Consider the following 25,357-nt stretch of genomic DNA (forward strand, 5'->3'; position numbering starts at 1 on the left):
TAGCGGATAACCCCTTTTCTAAACCTTCTTGTAGAAAAGACAATATCCTAGGAATCCTAACCTTACTCCAAGAGTAACCTTTGGATTCGCACCAATATAGGTATTTACGCCATATTTTATGGTAAATCTTTCTGGTGACAGGCTTCCTAGCCTGTATTAAGGTATCAATAACTGACTCAGAAAAACCACGCTTTGATAAGATCAAGCGTTCAATTTCCAAGCAGTCAGCTTCAGAGAAGTTAGATTTTGATGTTTGAAAGGACCCTGAATCAGAAGGTCCTGTTTCAGAGGTAACGACCAAGGTGGACAGAATGACATGTCCACCAGATCTGTATACCAAGTCCTGCGTGGCCATGCAGGCGCTATTAGAATCACTGATGCTTTCTCCTGTTTGATTCTGGCAATCAATCGAGGAAGCATCGGGAAAGGTGGAAACACATAAGCCATCCTGAAGGTCCATGGTGCTGTCAAGGCATCTATCAGGACCGCTCCCGGATCCCTGGATCTGGACCCGTAGCGCGGAAGCTTGGCGTTCTGTCGAGACGCCATGAGATCTATCTCTGGTTTGCCCCAACGTGGAAGTATTTGGGCAAAGACCTCTGGATGAAGTTCCCACTCCCCCGGATGAAAAGTCTGACGACTTAAGAAATCCGCCTCCCAGTTCTCCACTCCCGGGATGTGGATTGCAGACAGGTGGCAAGAGTGAGACTCTGCCCAGCGAATTATCTTCGATACTTCCATCATTGCTAGGGAGCTTCTTGTCCCTCCCTGATGGTTGATATAAGCTACAGTCGTGATGTTGTCCGACTGGAACCTGATGAACCCCCGAGTTGCTAACTGGGGCCAAGCCAGAAGAGCATTGAGGACTGCTCTCAATTCCAGAATGTTTATTGGAAGAAGACTCTCCTCCTGATTCCATAGTCCCTGAGCCTTCAGAGAATTCCAGACAGCGCCCCAACCTAGTAGGCTGGCGTCTGTTGTTACAATTGACCAGTCTGGCCTGCTGAATGGCATTCCCCTGGACAGATGTGGCCGATAAAGCCACCATAGAAGAGAATTTCTGGTCTCTTGAATGGAATGAAGGACACGGCATGCATTTTGAAGTTTTGTTAACCTGTCCTCTGTCAGGTAAATCTTCATTTCTACAGAATCTATCAGAGTCCCCAGGAAGGGAACTCTTGTGAGTGGAAAGAGAGAACTTTTCTCTTCGTTCACTTTCCATCCATGCGACCTTAGAAATGCCAGTACTATCTCTGTATGAGATTTGGCAGTTTGAAAGCTTGAAGCTTGTATCAGTATGTCGTCTAAGTACGGAGCTACTGAAATTCCTCGCGGTCTTAGTACCGCCAGAAGAGTGCCCAGAACCTTTGTGAAGATTCTTGGAGCCGTAGCCAGTCCGAATGGAAGAGCTACAAACTGGTAATGCCTGTCTAAAAAGGCAAACCTTAGATACCGGTAATGACTTCTGTGAATCGGTATGTGAAGGTAAGCATCCTTTAAATCCACTGTGGTCAAGTACTGACCCTCTTGGATCATGGGCAAAATTGTTCGAATAGTTTCCATCTTGAACGATGGAACTCTTAGGAATTTGTTTAGGATCTTTAAATCCAAGATTGGCCTGAAGGTTCCCTCTTTTTGGGAACTACAAACAGATTTGAGTAAAACCCTTGTCCTTGTTCCAACCGCGGAACTGGATGGATCACTCCCATTAATAAAAGATCTTGTACGCAGCGTAGAAACGCTTCCTTCTTTGTTAGGTTTGTTGACAACCTTGACAGATGAAATCTCCCTCTTGGGGGAGAGGATTTGAAGTCCAGAAGGTATCCCTGAGATATGATCTCTAACGCCCAGGGATCCTGAACATCTCTTGCCCAAGCCTGGGCGAAGAGGGAAAGTCTGCCCCCCACTAGATCCGGTCCCGGATTGGGGGCCCTCAATTCATGCTGTCTTAGGGGCAGCAGCAGGTTTTCTGGCCTGTTTGCCCCTGTTCCAGGACTGGTTAGGTTTCCAGCCTTGTCTGTAGCGAGCAACAGCTCTTTCCTGTTTTGGTGCAGAGGAAGTTGATGCTGCTCCTGCTTTGAAATTACGAAAGGAACGAAAATTGGACTGTCTAGCCTTGGCTTTGGCCTTGTCCTGAGGCAGGGCATGACCTTTACCTCCTGTAATGTCATCAATAATCTCTTTCAAGCCGGGCCCGAATAAGGTCTGCCCTTTGAAAGGAATATTAAGCAATTTAGATTTAGACGTAACATCAGCTGACCAGGATTTTAGCCACAGAGCTCTGCGTGCCTGAATGGCGAATCCTGAATTTTTAGCCGCAAGTTTAGTTAAATGTACTACGGCATCTGAAATAAATGAATTAGCTAACTTAAGGAATTTAAGTTTGTGTGTGATGTCATCTAGTGTGGATGATTGAAGTGTCTCTTCCAGAGACTCAAACCAAAATGCTGCTGCAGCCGTGACAGGCGCAATACATGCAAGAGGTTGCAATATAAACCCTTGTTGAACAAACATTTTCTTAAGGTAACCCTCTAATTTTTTATCCATTGGATCTGAAAAAGCACAGATATCCTCCACTGGGATAGTGGTACGCTTAGCTAAAGTAGAAACTGCTCCCTCCACCTTAGGGACCATTTGCCATAAGTCCCGTGTGGCGGCGTCTATTGGAAACATTTTTCTGAATATAGGAGGGGGTGAGAAAGGCACACCGGGTCTATCCCACTCCTTAGTAACAATGTCAGTAAGTCTCTTAGGTATAGGAAAAACGTCAGTACTCGTCGGTACCGCAAAATATTTATCCAACCTACACATTTTTTCTGGGATTGCAACTGTGTTACAATCATTCAGAGCCGCTAATACCTCCCCTAGTAACACACGGAGGTTCTCAAGCTTAAATTTAAAATTTGAAATGTCTGAGTCCAGTTTATTTGGATCAGAACCGTCACCCACAGAATGAAGCTCTCCGTCTTCACGTTCTGCAAACTGTGACGCAGTATCAGACATGGCCCTTGCATTATCAGCGCACTCTGTTCTCATCCCAGAGTGATCACGTTTACCTCTTAGTTCTGGTAGTTTAGCCAAAACTTCAGTCATAACAGTAGCCATATCTTGTAATGTGATTTGTAATGGCCGCCCAGATGCACTCGGCGCTACAATATCACGCACCTCCTGAGCGGGAGATGCAGGTACTGACACGTGAGGCGAGTTAGTCGGCATAACTCTCCCCTCGTTGTTTGGTGAAATATGTTCAATTTGTACAGATTGACTATTTTTTAAAGTAGCATCAATACATTTAGTACATAAATTTCTATTGGGCTCCACTTTGGCATTAACACATATAGCACAGAGATATTCCTCTGAATCAGACATGTTTAACACACTAGCAAATAAACAGCAACTTGGAAATACTTTTCAAAGTAATTTACAAATAATATGAAAACGAACTGTGCCTTTAAGAAGCACAGAAAATATTATAACAGATAAAATAATTAAGTTATAGCATCAATCTTTGTCAGAATATACAGTTTTAGCAAAGGATTGTTCCCCTCAGCAAATGATAACTAACCCAGGCAGCAGAAAAAAATACACAAATAAACGTTTTTTATATCACAGTCAATACAATCAGCACAGCTCTGCTGTGAATGATTACTTCCCTCAAAAAAGACTCTTGAGATCCCTGAACTCTGTAGAGATGAACCGGATCATGCAGGAAGAAAATGAACCTCTGACTGAGTTTTTCTGATGCATAGTGAAAGCACCAAAATGGCCCCTCCCCCACACACATAACAGTGAGAGGGATCAGTGAACTGCTCTAATTTAAATCAAAACTATTGCCAAGTGGAAAAAAAGTGCCCAAAACATTTTTTCACCCAGTACCTCAGAGAAAAAAACGTTTTTACATGCCAGCAAAAAAACATTTTACCTCAATAATTAATTGTCATTTAAAACCTATTGCAAGTCCCTGCAAAATAGGTTAAGTCTATGTATACAGTTTAAAAGCCAGAGAAGTACCATTTCCCAGAAAACTGAAGTGTAAAATATACATACATGACAGCCTGATATCAGCTACATCTACTGCATTCAAGGCTGAGTTTACATTATAACGGTATGGCAGGATTTTCTCATCAATTCCATGTCAGAAAATAATAAACTGCTACATACCTCTTTGCAGATTAATCTGCCTGCTGTCCCCTGATCTGAAGTTTACCTCTCCTCAGATGGCCGAGAAACAGCAATATGATCTTAACTACTCCGGCTAAAATCATAGAAAAACTCAGGTAGATTCTTCTTCAAATTCTACCAGAGAAGGAATAACACACTCCGGTGCTATTATAAAATAACAAACTTTTGATTGAAGATATAAAAACTAAATATATCACCATAGTCCTCTCACACATCCTATCTAGTCGTTGGGTGCAAGAGAATGACTGGGGGTGACGTAGAGGGGAGGAGCTATATAGCAACTCTGCTGGGTGAATCCTCTTGCACTTCCTGTAGGGGAGCAGTTAATATCCCACAAGTAATGATGACCCGTGGACTGATCACACTTAACAGAAGAAAAACAAATATAATTCTGCTGTGTAGGATCCCCCTTAGCCCCCAACCTCCCTGACCCCCCCCAAACAGCTCTCTAAACCTCCCCCTCTACCTTATTGTGTGCCATCTTGGGTACTGGCAGCTGTCTGCCAGTACCCAGTTTGCCATAAAATATGGTATTTAAAAAAAAATAAAAAAATGTTTTATTATAAAATTACTCAATATTTTCTGTAGTGTAGCTGCCCCCCCCTTCAATATCCAACCCCCCACCCCCTCCCAGATCCTTTAGCTGGAAATTCCCACCTTCCCCAGTCCTCAGTCTCTCCCACCTTAGCAAAATTTGTTTTTGTGCCATAGTGTAGCGTTCCCACCCGCTCCCGCCTCCGTGCATGCGCCTGACCCTGTACACAATCGTGTCACCCTGCGACGCACTTCCTTCACCGATGGCAGCCCACCCGCCTCCCTGCATCAGCTCCCACCCACCAACAATCACGGCCATCGATGGCCGATGCAGAGAGGGCCACACAGAGTGTCTCTCTCTGCATCGGACTTCTAAAAAATGTTATTGCAGGAAAGACTAACAACGTACAGGGTTTGTCCTTGGTCGTTAAGGACCTTTTTTTGTAGGACGTACCCTGTATGTCGTTGGTCGTTAAGGGGTTAAAGAGATATGAAACACATTTTTTCTTTTAGGATTCAGATAGGGCATGCAATTTTAAACAACTTTCTAATTGACTTCTATTATCAAATTTTCTTTATTTTCTTTGTATCTTTTGGTGAAAAGCAACGTAAGCTCAGTTTTGCATATATATATGGCAGCAGTTTTGCATCTTTTACCCATTTGCTAAAGCACTAGATTGCAGCACTATTTCCTGCCATCTAGTGCTCGAGACACCTACCTAAAATACCATGTGAACAAAGCCAATTTGATGATAGAAGTATATTGGAATTATATATATTTTTTACAATTGTATGCTTTGCCTGCATCACAAAAGAAACTGTTTGTCAAACTTGAAATATGCATGAGTGTATTTCAATTTTGAATTTGGTATCCCTTTGTCAGGGGCATATGTACATATCCTATATGTGTCCGGTGCCCTTATATTCATACATTGTGTTTGATCAGAGACCCAACACTGTCTTGTTTGGTATAAACTAAGTCATCCCTGAAACGATATCTGCCCTCACTGGCTCTCTGAGAAAGCCCAGTGTTGGAATGTGGGTGCACTGGAAATATGCAGCATATGTATATATGACACTGAGACAATGATAGTTTTTACTAAAAGCATTTTTAATAATACAAGTATATTGCACAAATTATTCTACAGAATATTATATCCTTTGAAGAATTTTATCTTTACACCACGGGGCTGATTTATTAATGTGCGGGCGGACATGATCCCCTATAGCGTATCATGCCCACTGCACATCGCTAAATGCAAACAGCATACGCTGCCGGCATTTTCCATTGCACAAGCAATTCTAGTAAAATGCTTGTGCAATGCCACCCCCTGCACATTTGCGGCCGCTAGCAGGGGTGTCAATCAACCCGATCGTATCGCCGCCTCAGAGGTTAACTGAGTTAACTCCTGTTTCCAGCGAGCCTGAAGGCTCGTGCAGAAACAGATGCATTGACGGGTTGATAAATCAACCCCCAAAACTGTAGTAGACTATAATAGCAGCTGTCTTAGCAGTAATCTGGTTATTGCTACTCTGCCCCTCAACTCTTCTGTGACATTAAGGGTTTAACATACCTGCACATACTACTGTTTGATTAAATGGGTCAGCTTTGAAATTTATGAAGCAAATATTTTACATATTTTTTCTCTGAGGAATTCTTTGTAGACAGCTACCTATGAGTAGTGAATGTTGAAAAAAACAAGAACTATTCTGTCGTCATCATCAATCCTAAATAACTAGGCTGTAGCTACCGTGACAGAATTTCCTTTTTCATAGGTGCAATCACATTACCAATAATATGTGGTAAATCAATCAAATGTCGAGCGGACATGATTCACCATAGCCATTTATCATTGCACAAGCATTTCTAGGGAAATGCTTGTGCAATGCCACCTCCTCCTCACTGGCGGCCAATTGACCGCTAGCAGGGGCTGTCAATCATTCCGATCGTATCAGGATGATTTCAGTCTGTCACCTAAATGGTGGCGAACGAGTTAAGGAGCAGCGATCTTATGACCGCTGCTTCTTAACTTCCATTTCAGGCGAGCCGGAGTCCATGGGCTTCTGAAGCAGCATCCGCTGCTTCATAAATGGAGCCCTATGTCTTTTTGATTTTTTTTAAAGGAACATTACATGCAGTAATCACAATCAACAAATGCATATTAAAAGAGAATGCAATAGCACTTTGATAAATCTACCCATCAGCAAATCACAGACTTCTAATTGTATACACTGTGAACTCTTGCACGTGCTCAGTATTATTATCGGTTATTTGTAGAGCGCCAACAGTTCTGCAGCGCTCAGTAGGAACTGGTGCCTCAGAAAATGTGCATATGAAAAACTGCGCACAATTTGATAATGGAAGTAAATTTGGAAAGTTTATTTTTAATTTCATGTTTAATCTGAATCATGAAAGTTTAATTTTGACTTAGAAAACCTTTGTCTGAAACTTAAAGGAATAGTAAACACCAAAAATGTTATTGTTTAAAAAGATAGATAATCCCTTTATTTACCATTCCCTAGTTTTGCATAACCAACACTGTTATAGAAACATACTTTTTACCTTTATGATTACCTTGTATCTAAGTTTCTGCAGACTGCCTTCTTATCTCAGATCTTTTGACAGACTTGCATTTCAGGCAATTAGTGCTGACTCTTAAATAACTCCACGTGCATGAGCACAATGTTATTTATATGAAACACATTAAATAACGCCCTCAAACTGTGAAAAACTGTCAAATGCATTCAGATAAGAGGCGGCCTTTAAGGGCTTAGAAATTAGCATATGAGCCTTCCTAGGTTTATCTTTCAACTAAGTATACCAAGAGAACAAAGCAAATTTAAAGATAAACAAAAATTAGAAAGTTGTTTAAATTGACATGCCCTATCTGAATTATGAAAGTTTAATTTGGACTTTACTATCCCTTTAAACATCTCTGTGATTACCTTATATCTAAGCCTCTGCAGACTTCCTCCTTATCTCAGTTCTTTTAACAGACTTGCATTTTATCCATTTAGTGCCCTCTCATATTTAACTGCACAGGTGTAAGCACAATGTTATCTATATGGAACACATTAAATATTGCCCTATAGCTGTAAAAAAATGATAAAATGCATTCAGATAAGAAGCGGCTTTCAAGGTCTTAAAATTAGCATATGAGCCTACCTAGGTTTAGTTTTAAACTAAGAATACCAAGAGAACAAAGCAAATTTGATGATAAAAGTAAATTGGAATGCTGTTTAAGAGTCACCTAACCATGGCTTGCTATTTGTGTCTGGGGAAGATAGCTACAGGTTACTCAGATAGTACCACACATAACATATCCACAAGACAACAAACACTCTCTACTAATGAAGGGTCTCAAGATCCCCAAAGGTCTATTTTCCCATTAAGACACATGTGTGTATGTACTAAGCATGTGCATTTGGAGGTTTCGGATGCCTCCGAATGCGGAAGAAGGCGTCTGTTCCCAGCCTTCACTTTCTCCAACATGAAAAGGGTCTAAAATAACAAACTCAGGGCTAGATTACAAGTGGCGTGCTATTGTTAGCGCAGGTCGCGATGACCAATATCGTACCCGCAATTACTTGTGCGCGTAATGCAAGGCATTTTCGAAGCCAGATTTCTTCTTTTGAAAGTGCAATGCACTATATTCTATGCCAATCCAGACTTTAGTGTGTTGCACTTTCACACAAAGAAATCCAGCTCCAAAAAGACCTAAATGCTGTGAGCAGCCGCCATCTTTCTGCATTTGGAGGCATCTGAAACCTCCAAATGCACATTTCTAGTATGTACATAGGTATGCATGTGCATGCAATGTTATAACCCCAAAATAGCATGAAATAGTGCATACATAGGTTGTTCATATTTTAAGAGCTTTATTGTAGCTAATAATTTAACGTTACTTAATATTGATGGCAAGATACACAAACATTAATACAAATGTGAAAAAATTATTATAGTGGAGTTTTATTGAATACTTGTTCAATTAAAGGGTCATAATACCCAAATGTTTAAACACTTGAAAGTGATGCAGCATAGCTGTAAACATCTGACTAGAAAATATCTCCTGAACATCTCTATGTAAAAAAGGAAGATATTTTACCTCAAAAGTTCCTCAGTAGCCACCTCCCATTGTAAAGGATTTCTAAGCAGCATTTTAGTGTGTCTGCCCTAGGACAGCTGAAAGGATGAGCCTCGTGCACTCTCATATTATTTCACCAATCAGGTAAAGGAAGCTTACTATGAAATCTCATGAGAGTTAAGTCAAATCTCATGAGATCACAGTAAGAGTTCGTGACCTCAGCACTGCTGATGCTGATTGGCTGCTGTTCATTTCTTCATTTTTTATTTTTTTTTACCTGCAGCTGAGTATAACTTTTTACACAGAACTTACTCTGCTGAGCTGAGGAAATTGTGAGGTAAAATATCTTCCTTTTTTACATAGAGAAGCTCAGGTGATATTTTCCTGTCAGCTTTTTACAGTTATACTGCATTAGTTTCAAGTGATTTAGCATATGAGTATTATGTCCCTTTAAGTGCTTTACCTTTATGACACCCCATTTTGAATGTATTTTTAAAGGCATATAGGCGACAAAATGAAACTTGTATTATTCAGATAGAGAGTACAGTTTTTTTTTAAAAAAAGCTTACTTCAGTATTTTCTCAAAAGCTACGTTTAACAAAGGGCACCAAGAAAACATGATAAGTGCAATAATAAAATAAATAAAGATATTTGACAATTGTATACTCTATTTGATTTAGGAAAGTTTAATTTTGATCCCATGTCCCTTTAATGGTATAATAAACTTGGGATAACCTTCATCCAACAATGGTAAGTGCAAATACAGTAAAGTATTTCAAGAATGTAGGGCTATATTGTTTGTTACATCTACAGTTTAGATAAAATGATGAATATGTAGACATAATGCACTTTTATTATGTTAAAAGATCATTATGATGTAATATTCCTGCAGCTGTATAGTCTCAGCAGAACATCTTAAAGGACCACTAGACACAGTAGAACAGCATAATCAATAAATGCATAATAAAGAGACAATACAAAAGCACTTAAATATCAAATGAGAAGTAGATTTTCCTCTGACAGATGTCAGTTAGTTGCATTTTCCTTTCTAATGCATCATGTGACAGCCATCAGCCAATCAAAAAATGCATATATACATATCATGTCAATTTTGCACATGTTCAGTAGAAGCTGGTGCCCCTAAAACTGTGCATATAAAGTTGTTTAAAATGATGTGCTCTATCTGAATCATGAACTGACTGTCCCTTTAATCCATTTTCTAATAAACTTTATTTAAAGGAGCACTAAAGTTAAAATTAAACGTTCATCATTCATATATAGAGCATGTGATTGTAAACAGTTTTTCATTTCACTTCCATAATTAAAATGTGCATATTCTTTTCATATGTCATATTTACGTTTTTTGAGGCATCAGCTCAGACTGAGAATGTGCAAGAATTCCAAGCATATAGGTATATGCATTTTATAATGGCTGTCACATGATGCAAGGGGAAGGATGTTTGCAAGAAGAACATCTAACACGTATTTGACATTCAGTGCTTCTGCATTGTATTTGTATTATACATTTGTTGATAATGCAATTCTACTGTACTAGTGCTAGTCCATTAAAAAATGCTTTTGCTTTCCTGTTTTTGCCTCAATGATCAACACCTTGAAATACCCTTTGGGCCACAGTTAAAGCATACAGACCATCTGATTGGTTATGCAAGTGTGTGCTTCAGCCGTAACTAGAGACCACAGGGCCCAGGTGGAAGAATCTAGGAAGCCACCCCCCACAAGAAAAAAGGTGAATTTGATACATATCTTTTTTTTTCTTTTAACATTTAACACATACAAAATAATGTGAGATTACAGTCTGTGAGATGGTCTGACCCCCTATTACTGTATATAGTGACACTATTTAACCCACCAGTACAGTATATAGTGAGTCAGTGACACAGTCTGTAATCTGCCAGTGAGATGGCTGGCCTGACCCTACCCACCCCAGTACTTCTTAAAGTGACCACAGTAGTCTGTGACATGGTCCAGCTAGGGTTGCCACCTCAGCCATGTTTTCCCAGACACTTATGAGTTACACATGCTGCAGGGTATGCAGGGAGGAACATGAATAGTGTTGTCCAGGATCCCTATTCATGTGCTGTCCAGGGGTGCAATTTATGTTCCCCTCTGTACACCCTGCAGCATGTGTAACTCATAAGTGTCCAGGAAAACAAGGCCGAGGTGACAACCCTAGGTCCAGCCCCCCCTTACTGTATATAGTGGTACTGTATAGTGATGCCGTTTACCCCCTGCCCCCCATGCTGTAGTAACAAGGTCTGTAATTTGCTGGTTCCACAAACATACACACACATACATGCATAAATATACACACAGTCACATACCTACATACACACACATAAACACCAATGGTTAAAACAGAAACACTAACCCCTGTAGTCAGAGACAGAGACACTAGTGAAGCATCATGTCACACTCACATGATATCAGTGCAGGCAGTGGCAGGTCAAGGTTTTTTTTTTTAAAGCTGGGCTCCCACCCTCGGGGGCCCGGTTGCAGTTGCGCCCTCTGCACCCCCTGTAGTTCCGCCCCTGGTGTGCTTAGTGCAGATGACCCAGTTAGTATTACTTTATGCTCCAGAGATCAGTGTTGGAGTATGAAGAGGAACAAGCATTAAAAAAATATATATTTATAATAAAAATTGTATTAAAAAAATATATGTTGGGTCAAAACAGGTCACCATAGTTTAAGCTACAATATCCCTTTAACTGTTTTAAAGGGACAGTCTACGCCAGAATTGTTATTGTTTAAAAAGATAGATAATCCATTTATTACCCATTCCCCAGTTTTGCATAACCAACACAGTTATATTAATATACTTTTTACCTCAGTGATTACCTTGTATCTAAGCCTCTGCAGACTGCCCCCTTATTTCAGTTTTTTGTTTAAAAGACTTGCGTTTAAACCAAACAGTGCTGACTCCTAGGTTACTCCACGTGTGTGAGCACAATGTTATCCATATGGCATACATGAACTAACACCCCCTCTAGTTGTGAAAAATGTCAAAATTCATTAAGATAAAAGGCAGCCTTCAAGAGAAAATAAATTAGCATATGAGCGTACCTAGGTTTAGCGTTCAACTAAGAATACCACAAGAACAAAGAAAATTTGATGAAGTAAATTGGAAAGTTGTTTAAAATTACATGCCCTATCTTAATCATGAAAGTTTATTTTTGACTAGACTGTCCTTTTAACTTGTATTTCATGATTTAGAAGAGCATACAATTTAAAAATAAACTTTCCAATTTACTTCTGTTATTAATTTGATTTATTCTCTTGGTATCATTTGTTGAAGGAGCAGCAATACACTACTGGGAACTAGCTAAACACATCAGATGAGGCAATGACAAGAGGCATATTTTCAGTCTCCAATCAGAAGGTATGCTTTCACAAAGGATACTATCAGAATTAAGCAAATTAGTTCATGAAAGTAAATTGGAAATGTATTTAAAATTGTATGGTATATTTGAATCATAAATAAAAATTGTTTTAATTTCAGTTTAATGTCTTTAATGATGGTATTATAAATCTAAACAGTAAAGTATGCTAAACCTAGCATCTGCCTAATAAGGGGAATGGTATGGTTTAAAAAACAGAATGCATAGATTGTCAGGTGACACTTAGACAATATTTTTAGGTACCCTAAAAGCAGAGGTATAATTAATTGATCACACCTGATCGATAGATAGTATTATATATGTTGTAGTTTAGATACATTAAATTAACAGAGAAACCTAGAAAATATGTTCATACCTGTCACTGAACATTTCATTAGAATATCTGTAGCCAAGTGGTGGGGGATTTTCCAATTCATTCTCCAATTTCTTATATTCAGTGTGCTGCAAAACTGCCCCCTCCCCGTGCAGCCAATTATAAGTTGTACTGAAAATGTAGGGTGTAGGACTGCTGCAGTGACTGCTGTTTGTTGCTAAGTACAAATGTCATGAAAACGCATGCAAGAATATTTAATATATCGGTATTGAGTAAAACGATTTATGTAAATCATATAAGATATAAAATTATAATTGCATATATGCTTTCTTATATAAAACATATGCGATTTTTTCTTTAACCCATAAAATTCTGATTTTTATGAGGCACATTAATTGCTTCTAAAAGTTTGTGTAATACGTGAAGAAATACACTAGAGGGCAATATCACTGAACATTTCTTACCATAATTGTTAGAACAATTTGTTGATAGTGACTTTCAAGGGGTAATGTATCAAATTCTCACCCAAGCAAAAACAAAATTGTTTTTTTTATCATTACATATTCGGGGAAAAAAATTGACATTCTTTTTTAATAACATCATTGAGACGTACTATAATGAGACCTTAGTAAACTGAAAGCACAATTAACTCATACATACACTTTTACATCGTTATCAGCATTTGTATTTAAAGAATGCAAAATATGGCTATTTAGGTAGCCATATACCATATTTTATTTATAATATTGATTGTTTTGGAGTGGCTTGTGACTATAATATTAATATTGTGATAACATGATACACACAGATATTGCATGTGACAAAACATCTCTCTATATATTTATTCATTTAAAATGTGTGCAAAATACTTAAAAATATACTTTGTGATAGTAGTTGATGTTATGCAGAAAAAATACAATAACAACATTAGGAAGGAAAAATAGCAAGAAGATACAATGGCCCATGTGAATGCTCAGTTTGTACACAGGAGGCTCCCCTCCCCCCTGACACTTTGTACGTTTCTCTCTCAGTAGGAGCAGTTTGCAGACGCTCCCCGGGCGGGAGCAGCAGAAGCAGCAGCAGCGGCTGAGGGCATCCCTAGCAGAGCTCCAGCACTTCCCCTTCACTTGCAGCACTGAGTGTGAGCTGCACTCTGCCAGCCCTGGGATTAATAGCAGTTGAGAGCACACACTGGAGGGTGCACATATCTGGGAGCATTGCTGCAAACTTTTCTAGTTGCTGTGGGGTCATTGGCATTTACTAATGAGCTGGGGCTCCGGGGATGTACGCTCTACACATCATGCACATGAAGAGAATGCTCTATTGCTGGGACAAGTTAAGCATTGATTATTAATCTAGGTGCAGTAGAAACCCATCGTGCCCTGGAGAGGAAGATTTTCAAGGGTCTTACAGAGATGGAAGCAGAGGGTCACCATGGACCTACTGTGGAAAGCAGCAAAGATTCCGACCGCCAGCTGAGGCTTAGACTGTGTGTGCTCAATGAGATCCTCAGCACAGAGAGGGACTATGTGGGGACCCTGCACTTTCTACAATCTGTAAGTAGCTCATTTCTTTTGTTTCATTCAGTGCACCAGGGGGGGTAAGCAGTGATGACTTCCTTACATGTGTGCTCCTGTAATAATATGCAGTGTTTATTCCGTGTCTCAGTGTGTTTTCCATCATTATTATAAAAGTGGTAGGTTAATAAAAAGAGTACAATGCAATGCCAAACTTTTGTGACCACTTGAAAACCATAATGTAGTTCACCAGATAAACAAGTTCTTGATATGTAGTAACAAGTTTGGAAAATTATTTTTCCCATATAAAATGTAAAAAGTAATGAATGTGGTTAATGCAATACTATAGAAATCTATCTAGATGAGCAATAGCTTTCATTCTAACATATACATTTTGGTTCATACTTCTTACTTAGATAACAGATGTAAACTTTGGGTCACTGGTTTCTTATTTGCTGTTTTGGCCATTAATGAATGGGCTTTATTGTATTCTCTTTAAAACACAAATCAGAACCAGTGTATTGTCTCAGCATATTATTAAATGGCATACCTTTTTGGTACCTTATTTAAAGGGACAGTTGATCTATTGGTTTGTTTCATTATAACAACATTTTCAAACATCTCCATGAAGTCTAATATGCTTTTTCCTATCAAACTATTTTACCTGATTGCCCTTCCTCTAAATAATTTGTTTAACAAGTGGAAAACTGTTTCTGCACATGGTATATGGGAAAGGTTTAAAGAGAAAATGTTGTGTATAATTTAGGTTCAAATTATTTTTCTTCACTCCCTGATACACATTTCAGATATGATTTATGGAACGTGTATCAGTGTTGCAATTATGTTTTAACCCTGTCTGAATAGTGTAATGCCAACAATACACTTGCAGTTGGGTATCCTGTAGCTTTGCTCAGGAGCATGACAGGCTATGAGAAATTGCTAGGTTGTAAACTTTACTAACTGTAATGGTATGTGTAACTGCCTTTCAGAAGAGTTGGCAAAGCAAACAGCTTAGCAAGCCACAGCATTGAAAATATTAAGGCAACCTGTATGAGACAGATATTTCCATGAAGGTGCTCATCTTGTAAGAGAAGAACGTTCTCATTTTTTAATGGTGTACCTTGTTCTGCATATTTGTATGGATGGAGTTAACCTGGCTATATATATATATATATATATATATATATATATATATATATATCAAATTGTTCTCTTCTTATATATGTAGTGATAGCTGAAGAAAAACCATTTGATATTTGCTTAGTTGTATTCTCTGCATGGCTTGTGCTATTCTGTGCATTCTGTTAAATTAAAGGGACATTCCAGACAAAATTGGAATCCATATTGATACTTTTCAGTTTTGAATAGAAGCAATTTTGTAATATACATGTATTAGCAAAAATACTTATAATAATAATAATAATACTACTAATAATAACTATAGCTGTTTCAAATGTACATTCAAGTATGCACCAGCATTTTAAGCACAGCACTTGCTCAGAGAGCCTAAGTGCTTGTACCATCTGGTAATGACTCAATTAGTTAATTGCTGACATGATACAAGCCCCACTGGTGCTCTGAGCAGCTGCAGCACTTAAAATGGTGATGCACTGAGAATATCTAGTTATGCTTCACGTGCACATGTAAAGAAAAATGTTAACACTAAAACAGTTATAACTTTTAATATAAGCATTTTTGCCAATACATGTATATTGCAAATATGTTTCTATTCAAAGATGCAATAAATCTATGTGCATTTATATTTTGACCATAATGTCACTTTTAAATGGAGACTTGAGCTTATGGACTTCAGTCATTTAGCAATATCCGAACTTTCTCTCATGAGAAAAATATGTAATTCAAGGCCATAATGTGTTGACCCTGTGTAGATGTCAAGTCCAAGGTGCAGCTATGGTTTGCGTCTTTGAACCAAAATGACAATGGCAAGAAGCAGACAGACTGAACTACATTTCCTTATCTGCTATGAGTCTGTAGGCATTACCCTGGCTACTGAAATGTAAAGTCATTAGTACTTTTTATATATACACAGTTACACACACTCATCAGCCAAATGATTTTATATCAATCTGCTGATATGTTGTTCTCCTTTAAATCCTCACATTCTCATTTATGGTAACCAAGATTTAATTTTCAACACTTTTTTTTATTAAACACACACCAACAATCTCTTGTGTTTTTTATGTCCAGCAACATCAGTTCTAAACCCTTGAGTAATACATTCTAAAGAGATCTTTTTCCTGTATATAACAAGATTATACTCCGCTGCACTCACACTACTTTTTAATGTGCTTAATCCAGTGCTCAAGGGGATGAAAGTGATTTCCTTTTTGTTTAAAATGATAACCCTGGCAGCATTATCAGTGTGGTTAAAATTTTACTCTTCCACTGATATTATCTGTGATCTGCTCTTTCCTGTCACTTCAATGAAGAGAGTTGTATCTTGTATTTATTTTGAAAGGGGTTGACATTTTCTATACATCCAAAGTTAAATATTTCAGGTTGGTCTCTCAGTGCCTCAGAAGGCTTCTGTCCCTGATAAATTGATAAAGATTTGTATGTTTCAATAAAAGGCATTTAGGTTTTTATAGATACATTTTATAAAAAAACATCATTTTCTTCTGTTGGAGGTGTTGGGTACTATCATAATGGCAGTAAATAATGTATGCATGTCCTGATGATTTAAATGCGTATATTCTTATATAATGTTTTTAATATTACAGTAGATTAGAACTACTTGACCTGTCTAGACTGGCTGTTTACTGTTTGTTCTCAAACCGTATTTGGTCCTCATTCAGGAGAGATCTGCGTGTATTCCAAGCATGGTTGAATTCCATCACTGCTACTATTCTTCAAGGTTATTCCATGTATTCAGTAGTGTTTTTTTTTTTTTTTTTTTTAAATTCTTTTTATTGAAGAGACATGGGAACAAGACAACATATTCATATTCATTCAGATTAGGATTACAGAGAATAAGTTACAATCAGATTTCTAGCATTATATGCATCAATATACAGTATTCGCATATTTTTGAGAAAGATGGGGATACTTATGCAATTAGAGGTACATAAAGCTTGTTCAGACATCTTCTTATGTTGCACCCATGTCCCTAAATTTTATAATATAAACAAAACTAAGCTAAACTAAATAAAACCCAAACTAAACACTGACTAAAATAAAACAAAACAAAACCAATCCCATCTCCCCCCAAGAACATGGATATGTATATTTTGCACCCTGTAGAGCAGATTGGTAGTGTGGTCTCATAAGTAAAGGTTCAGTGCAATAATGAATAATAGTGTTGCGCGAGTTTTGGGCAACTCGAGATACACCACAGCCCGTGCCTAGTGGACCAGGGGGAGGGAAACCCCTCTTTAACCAGAAGCTTTGTGTTAGATCAAAGGGAATTTTTGGGGGTTAGATAAATAAGAGATAAAAAGATAAAATGCTGAGGACTTAGAGGAATAATACAGTTGGAAGCTGGAAGTTTTACCTCTGTAATTATGCAATGGGAGACATCCAGGGGGACAATACTTCTAAGAATGTATAGGAAAAGGAAACTTTTTGCAGCTTTAAATATATAGATATGCCCAAAGTGGGATGTTGACTGTTTGGCCTGTATTTTGTACTGTCAGCAGGATAAATGGGTATTACAGATGGGTTGGGCCTACAAATGCAGCCGTCAAGTGATTAGTGTTTTACTGCCATAGAAGCTAGAAAAGGGGGGGGGGGGACAACTGCTAACAATGTTGTTACCCTATCAAACAAAGCTATGAGACATAGGAGTAAGACAACATATACATTTGCATTCAAAGTAAGATTACAGAGAATAAGTTACAATCAGAGTTCTAGATTAAAGGCTACATTATAAGCATCGATATACAATATTCGCATAGTTTGAGAAAGACACTTATGCACTTGAAGGTACATGAAACTTGTTTTGGCATCTTCTTATGTTGTACCCATGCCCCTAAATTTTATAATATCAACAAAACTAAACTAAACACCGACTAAAACAAAACAAAACCAATCCCATCACCCCCCAAGAACATGAATATGTATATATTGCACCCTGTAGAGCAAATTGATAGTGTGGTCTCACAAGTAAAGGTTTAGTGTCATAGTGATTACTGGTATTGTGCGAGTTTTGGACAATTTGAGGTACATCCCAGCCCGTGCCTCGCGGGCCAGGAGGGGGGGGTTTAAATAGTGAGGAAGTAAGGACCATTCCTTAACCAGAAACCTTGTGGTGGATCAAAGGGAATTTTATTTTTATTTTTGGGGGGCTAGAAAAATAAAGAGATAAAGGATAATGTGCTGGGGACTGTAGGAATAATATAGCTGGAAGTTTTACCTCTGTAGTTATGTAGTGGGAGACATCCAGAGGGACAATACTTCTAAGAATGTATAGGTAATAGGAACGTTTTGCAGCTTTAAATATATAGATATGCTCAAAGTGGGATTTTAACAACTTGGCTTGTAGTTTGTATTATCTGCGGTATGAATGGGTACCACAGAGGGGTTGGGCCTACAAATGCAGCGGTCTAATGATTAGTGTTTCACTGCCATTGAAGCTAGAGGGTGAGGGGTGAGGGGCGTGGGATGGGGGATGGGCTCCCTGCCCAACTGTGAACAATACTATTACCCCATCCAAGAAAGTTATACCTGGAAGATAAAATAACAGATTATCCCTAGTTTCAGTCTCAGCCCATGCTGTTGCAAATAATCAGATGTAGTGAACAAATGCAGTAAACAGACAGTGAATAAAATCTAACCGGCTTTAAAGAAAAAAAAGAAAAAAACTAACGGTGAACCGTCTCCATTATAAATCAACCCATTGACAAGGTTATTGCAATGCACAATTCTCATTCGAACCCTGTGACACATAAAATGGTTCCAGGCATGTTATGTCTAACTACCGTCTGTGTAAGGTACCCTGAAAGACTAAAAGCAGTAATGACGGACAGTTTGGAAGTTACACTGCAAGCTCAACAGCAAGGTGCTGTCGGGGCTAACAGAGTATCACAAAATCACAGTTGTCAGATTTTTATGCCCCAGTTTGAGCAAACATTACACTCCCTGGATATTACAAACAATAACAAGGACATTTAAACAGGTACCGGATTAGACAAGTTCAAATAGTGTGGCGGAATAAGGTGAGACAACCTGCCGACCAGACCGACACACAACACTGATCGTAAATTGTTCCAGACCCATATTTTCCACTGCAGTGGATCTGTATTAAGTGGGGGCCGGGCATGCTGATACATGAGACTGTCCAAGAAAGCGACATTAACCTATGCCTCTTGCGTCTCGAGTGAGTCCGAACATTCCCAAGGCGCGGCAGTCAGGCAGCAGGTCAGCACGGTAGACTGGGCAGCATATGAGAGGTCTTTGCAGGCTCCCTTGTAGCATCCGTCGGTACAGGCAGGTGCAAGGACAATCTAGGGTATTAATCCAAGAGATCCAGGTGGTTAATGGGTGCTGAGCTGATGGGTCTGCAACCGGCTTTATCTCGATAGCACACTGTAGCTGGGTCATTGCTAGCAGCGAGTCCACGACTGACACCTTGTCTTGTGACCGGCTTACATCCCGGTAAATTACAGCCTTAAATGGCTGGTAGGGAGAAGAGTGATTGTTAGGGTCGCGCTGCAGCTCGGAGTCAGATCTTGCGGATTTTTCCACCCCCTCCTTCACAGCTGCCGGGGGTCCTGCTTCCTTGCTATTTCTGCGAGTGGGATCAGAACCCACTGACATCAATGGCTGTCTCTTCGATTCCTCTTTGTGTGGTCCCTGATGTGCCTCAGGGGTCATGCAGGCATGAATGCAAATGGACTCCGCTGGGAAGCGGCGCCATTTTGGGCTTACATGCGAAAGATCCACGGCCTGAGTTTTGGCAAGTAGAGTTTGCAGGGTAGATTCCAGCTTGTTTAGCGCTGGCAGAAACAAGCCCTGTATGGCAATTAGAATGCCCTTGCTTTGAGAGTCTATAGAGTCTATTGCGAGCTGGGAAGTTTCCATACTTGTTTCTTTTTCCTCAGCTATGTTGTGAACAGTACGTACCACAGCTCTCTCTTCCTCTCCAACTTTCCGTCGTTCCGGGGGCCAAGAGTTGTAAAGCTTGATCCTTAGAGATGCCCGAACAGCTGAATCTGTTAAGGGCCAGCAGGATGGCGGAGATTTAATCCTAGAATAGGAGAAAATAACTTGGTCTCAAGCAGAGCAGTTCCTACTTGCGACCATCTTGCTAAGCCTCCCACCGGAAGTCCCCCGTATTCAGTAGTGTTAAAGTAAATGGGGGGTGTCTAATCTTTTCATACTGGGAGCCACTTTAATTTTTTTTTAAGCCCACCCAGAGTCAGTGAAAACATTTTTAGAGATGAATTTCATAAACTTAGCCCAACATATATCAAAGTTAAAATGAGAAATTATTTACCAGTAATGGGAATATGCTGTAGGCACCAAACAACTTGGAATATTTCCATTAAATTTACAGACTGAGGATAGGAGTTAGTTATTTAGAGGAACACTGTGGATGATGGTGTGACACAAATGAGAAGAGGGTTCTCCGTTATTTCTAAACAATTTTACCATCCAAGGTATAGCACTACCCATTGTTGTAGAATTCCTCTCTATGTCAAATACTTTTTTGGTGCAGGTGTGTTTATTTGATTCATAATGACAAATTTTCCTCTTTTTCTTCACATATTTTGGCTACAAAAAGTATATGTCTGAAAGTGTATTCTATAATAGCCTTTATTGGTCTTTTCAACTCAATGAACCAAATATTTTCTATAGGTATTCCCTACCATGACAGTTAAAATTATAATAAAACTCATCACTAACTTTATCTATTTTTGCCCACCGCTGTTTAGCCTAAAAGTATTGTTTTTGCAGGTAAGTTAAAGGGACATAATATTCATATATGCTAAATCACTTGAAATTGATGCAGCATAACTGTAAAAAGCTTACATAAAATATCACCTTAACATCTCTTTGTAAAAAGAGAAGATATTTTACCTTACAATTTCCTCAGCTCACCAGAGTAAGTGTTCTGTGAAGTTATACCTCAGCTGCTGTCTAGCTGCAAGTTGACAAAAAAACTAACAAACAATAGCCAATCAGCATCAGTAGTGCTGAGTTCATGCATTGCTTTGCTGTGATCTCATGAGATTTCATAGTAAACTTCCTTAAACTGAATAGGAAAATAACATGACTATGCCTACACATACCAGATGCACACTTAATTGCAAGTCCTGGGACTAGCATTCTGATTGGCTGCTTAAAGTCCCTTTACAGTTAGGTATGAACACACAGACATTTTTTAGGTAAATATCTTTTTTTTTTTTTTTTTTTTTACATAGACATGTTCAGGTAATATTTTTTTAGTCAACTTTTTGCATCTATACTGCATCACTTTCAAGTGCTTCAACATTTGAGTATCATGTCCCTTTCAATATGAGTCTTTTGATCTACTTTCCCACCAAGTACTGCATAAGTACAAATACAGCAGTATGCAGACAAACCACTCATATTACTGTAATTTACATTCTATGATACTTACTTAATTTGGCTAAGTACATTTTTTCTTTTTTTCTTGCACTATATCCTACCATTGATTGGAACTTAGAGTTCACATGACTGTGAAAGAATTACTATGGGGTGGCTATGATATCCTGGGAACTTCCTAGCTACCTGGCAAACAGGAAGCAAGAAATCATTAGGATGTTTATATACACCCTTTCCTCACAATAATTCATTCCTAAAAATAAGCCAAGATGTATATCTAAATCCTTTTCTAAAACATCATTGTTTACAGATTTTTTTTTTCTTTCCATTTATAAAAAACATATATATATATTGCAAATCTGTTGCACAGTAAAAGCAAATTAATTCTAGGCATTTTTAGCTGTCAATACATTTTTATTTTTTTTGTGAAGCTCACAAAAGGTGCGTCTGCTAAGAATCAAGCCTCATATAAAAGTGCATGATTGTTCCATTGCTGAGTAGGTTATCTGGCCACAAAATTGCAGGTGAAGCGTCTGTAGCCACAGCACAATATGTCTTAAAAGGGTCATAACACTAAATAAATTGCGTGCACCTCCCCCTAATTATTGGTGTCGCCATTTTGGAGCCTAGGTTTCACTGCTGTTTAAAGGGATAGTATAGTCAAAATTAAACTTTTATGATTCAGATAGAGGATGCGATTTTAAGCAATTTTCTAATTTACTCCTATTATCAATTTTTCTTCGTTCTCTTGATATCTTTATTTTAAAAAGCTGGAATGTAAGCTTAGAAGCCAGCCCATTTTTGGTTCAGCATCTGGATAGCGCTTGCTGATTAGTGTCTAAATGTAGCCATCCAATTAGCAAGCACTATCCAGGTGCTGAACCAAAAATGGGCTGGCTCCTAGACTTACTTTACAGCTTTTATAAATAAAGATACCAAGAGAACACAGAAAAATTGATAATAGGAGTAAATTAGAAAGTTGCTTAAAATTGCATGCTCTATCTGAATCATGAAATAAACCATTTGGGTTTAGTGTCCCTTTAAAGGGTTGCTGCCCCTAGACAAACTTATGTCAGCACTGGAATGCAGTGAAAGCTAGATTTTAACATGATAGCACTGGCACCCTTGACTAGAGGGATGCAGTAAATAACACACATTATGCTTATAAGATTTATTTACTGTATTTATGTCCCTTAAAGTGAAAGTCAATCCCTAGCGTTATTAAAACAAATAAAGGGGACTTTCATTCATGAAGTATGAGATATTTCATGTAAAAAGCTCCTTTATTTGTTTCAACTGATTACCGTTCTTAGCTGTTAATGAAGACCACGGCAAAAAAACATTTTTCTAAGAGGTGACATTTTCATCTCTTAGCAAATAGCCGTGCGGTAAATCCAGCTCCCAAAGGGCGCCAAGCGGTATTTACTGCACGTCTATTGGCTAAGAGGTGAAAACGTCACCTCTCAAAACAGCGGCCTGCCGTGGGCTTCCTTAGCAGCTCAGAATGGCGATCGCTTGAAACAAATAAAGGAGCTTTCTACATTTAGTATCTTATACTTCATGAATGAAAGTCCCCTTTATTTGTTTCAATAGTCAATCCTAGCGTTTAAAAAATGCTAGGGTTGACTTTCACTTTAAACATTTTTGCAGGTGGAGATTGTGCAACAAATCACATATTGCCTCCCAAGAGATACTGAAGCAACATATATTTTTTTTTTCACATTTTTGGCAATAGCTGAAACGTGTTAGTCTCCATGTTTTTACTAAATTTTTAATTGTAAAAATGTAACTAATTGTGTCTCATGGGGGGCTCTTTCACCTATTTAAAGGGACAGTCTACACCAGAATTTTTATTGTTTAAAAAGATAGATAATCCCCTTATTACCCATTCCCTAGTTTTGCACAACCAACACAGCTACATAAATACACTTTCTACCTCTGTGATTACCTTGTATCTAATCCTCTGCAACCTGCCCCCTTATTTCAGTTCTTTTCACAGACATCAATTTTAGCCAATCAGAGCTGGCTTACCTGAACTCCACGTGCGTTAGCACAGTGTTATCTATATGACACACATGAACTAACACCCTCTAGTGGTGAAAAACGGTCAAAATACCCTGTGAGAAGAGGTGGCCTTCAAGGGCTTAGAAATTAGCTTATGAGCCTACCTAGATTTAGCTTTCAACTAAGAATAACTAAAGAACAAAGCGCATTTGATGATTAAAAGTAAATTAGAAAGTTGTTTAAAAGTGCATGCCCTATCTGAATCATTAAAGTTTAATTTGGACTTACTATCCCTTTTAAAGAGCATATTAAAAACATAGGCGCTGTGTAATTAGGAGTTGATGTTTTACAGGGAACATATAAGCTGTATGTATGTGTGTGTGTGTATATATATATATATTATATTATATATTATATATATATATATATATATATATATATATATATATATATATATATATATATATATATATATATATATATATATATATGATATAAAAAGTCTACACACCCCTGTTAAAATGGCAGGTTTCTGTGATGTAAAAAAATGAGACAAATATAAATCATTTCAGAACGTTTTTCACCTTTTTTGTGACATATAAACTATGCAACTCAATTGAAAAACAAACTGAAATCTTTTAGGTGAAGAGAAGTAAAAATAAAATAATATGGTTGCATAAGTGTGCTAATACTCCAATACTTTGTTGGAGCACCTTTTGATTTTATTACAGCACTCAGTCTTTTGGGTATGAGTCTATCAGCATGGCACATCTTGACTTGGCAAGATTTGCCCACTCTTCTTTGCAAAAACACTCCAAATCTGTCAAATTGCGAGGGCATCTCCTGTGCACAGCCCTCTTCAGATCACCCCACAGATTTTCGATTGGGTTCAGGTCTGGGCTCTGGCTGGGCCATTCCAAAACTTTAATCTTCTTCTGGTGAAGCCATTCCTTTGTTGATTTGGATGTATGCTTTGGGTCGATGTCATGCTGAAAGATGAAGTTCCTCTTCATGTTCAGCTTTCTAGAAACTATTCATAATTCCCTCTACCTTGAATAAGACCCCAGTTCCAGATGAATAAAAACAGACCCAAAGCATGATGCTACCCCCACCATGCTTCACTGTGGGTTTGGTGTTTTGGTGATATGCAGTGCTGTTTTTGCACCAAAGATATCTTTTGGAATTATTGCCAAAAAGTTCAACCTTTGTTTCATCAGACCATAACACCTTTTCTCACATGCTTTTGGGAGACTTCAGATGTGTTTTTGCTAAATTTAGCCGGGCTTGGATGTTTTTCTTCATAAGAAAAGGCTTCCATCTTGCCACTCTACCTCATAGCCCAGACATATGAAGAATAAGGGAGATTGTTGTCACATGTACCACACAGCCAGTACTTACCAGATATTCCTGCAGCTCCTTTCATGTTGCTGTCCTCTTGGCAGCCTCCCAGAACAGTTGTCTTCTCGTCTTTTCATTTTGGAGGGACATCCAGTTCTTGGTAATGTCACTGTTGCGCCATATTTTCTCCACTTGATGATGATGATGATGGTCATCACTGTGTTCCATGGTATATCTAATGCCTTGGAAATTCGTTTGTACCCTTCTCCTGACTGATACCTTTTAACAATGAGATCCCTCTGATGCGTTGGAAGCTCTCTGCGGACCATGGCTTTTGCTGTAAGATGCGACTAAGAAAATGTCAGGAAAGACCTACTAGAACAGCTGAACTTTATTTGGGGTTAATCAGAGGCACTTTAAATGATGGCAGGTGTGTACAGT

The 25,357-nt window shown here is 38.5% G+C and overlaps 1 protein-coding gene and 1 long non-coding RNA gene across 2 annotated transcripts in view; one reads left to right on the forward strand and one right to left on the reverse strand.

The window, feature by feature from the left end:
- Positions 1-12,601, reverse strand: part of LOC128641090 (uncharacterized) — a 38,182-nt gene extending 25,581 nt beyond the window's left edge. Inside the window, exon 1 of the long non-coding RNA XR_008399432.1 lies at positions 12,573-12,601. This is a non-coding gene — a long non-coding RNA (uncharacterized LOC128641090). The remainder of the gene's footprint in view (positions 1-12,572) is intronic.
- A 1,031-nt stretch (positions 12,602-13,632) lies between these two features.
- Positions 13,633-25,357, forward strand: part of PREX1 (phosphatidylinositol-3,4,5-trisphosphate dependent Rac exchange factor 1) — a 631,853-nt gene continuing 620,128 nt past the window's right edge. Inside the window, exon 1 of the mRNA XM_053690087.1 lies at positions 13,633-14,086. Coding sequence (XP_053546062.1) covers positions 13,946-14,086 — 141 coding nt within the window. The 5' untranslated portion in view covers positions 13,633-13,945. The remainder of the gene's footprint in view (positions 14,087-25,357) is intronic.

This window comes from Bombina bombina, chromosome 1, assembly GCF_027579735.1.
Source record: "Bombina bombina isolate aBomBom1 chromosome 1, aBomBom1.pri, whole genome shotgun sequence".
In the NCBI taxonomy this organism is placed as follows: domain Eukaryota; kingdom Metazoa; phylum Chordata; class Amphibia; order Anura; family Bombinatoridae; genus Bombina; species Bombina bombina.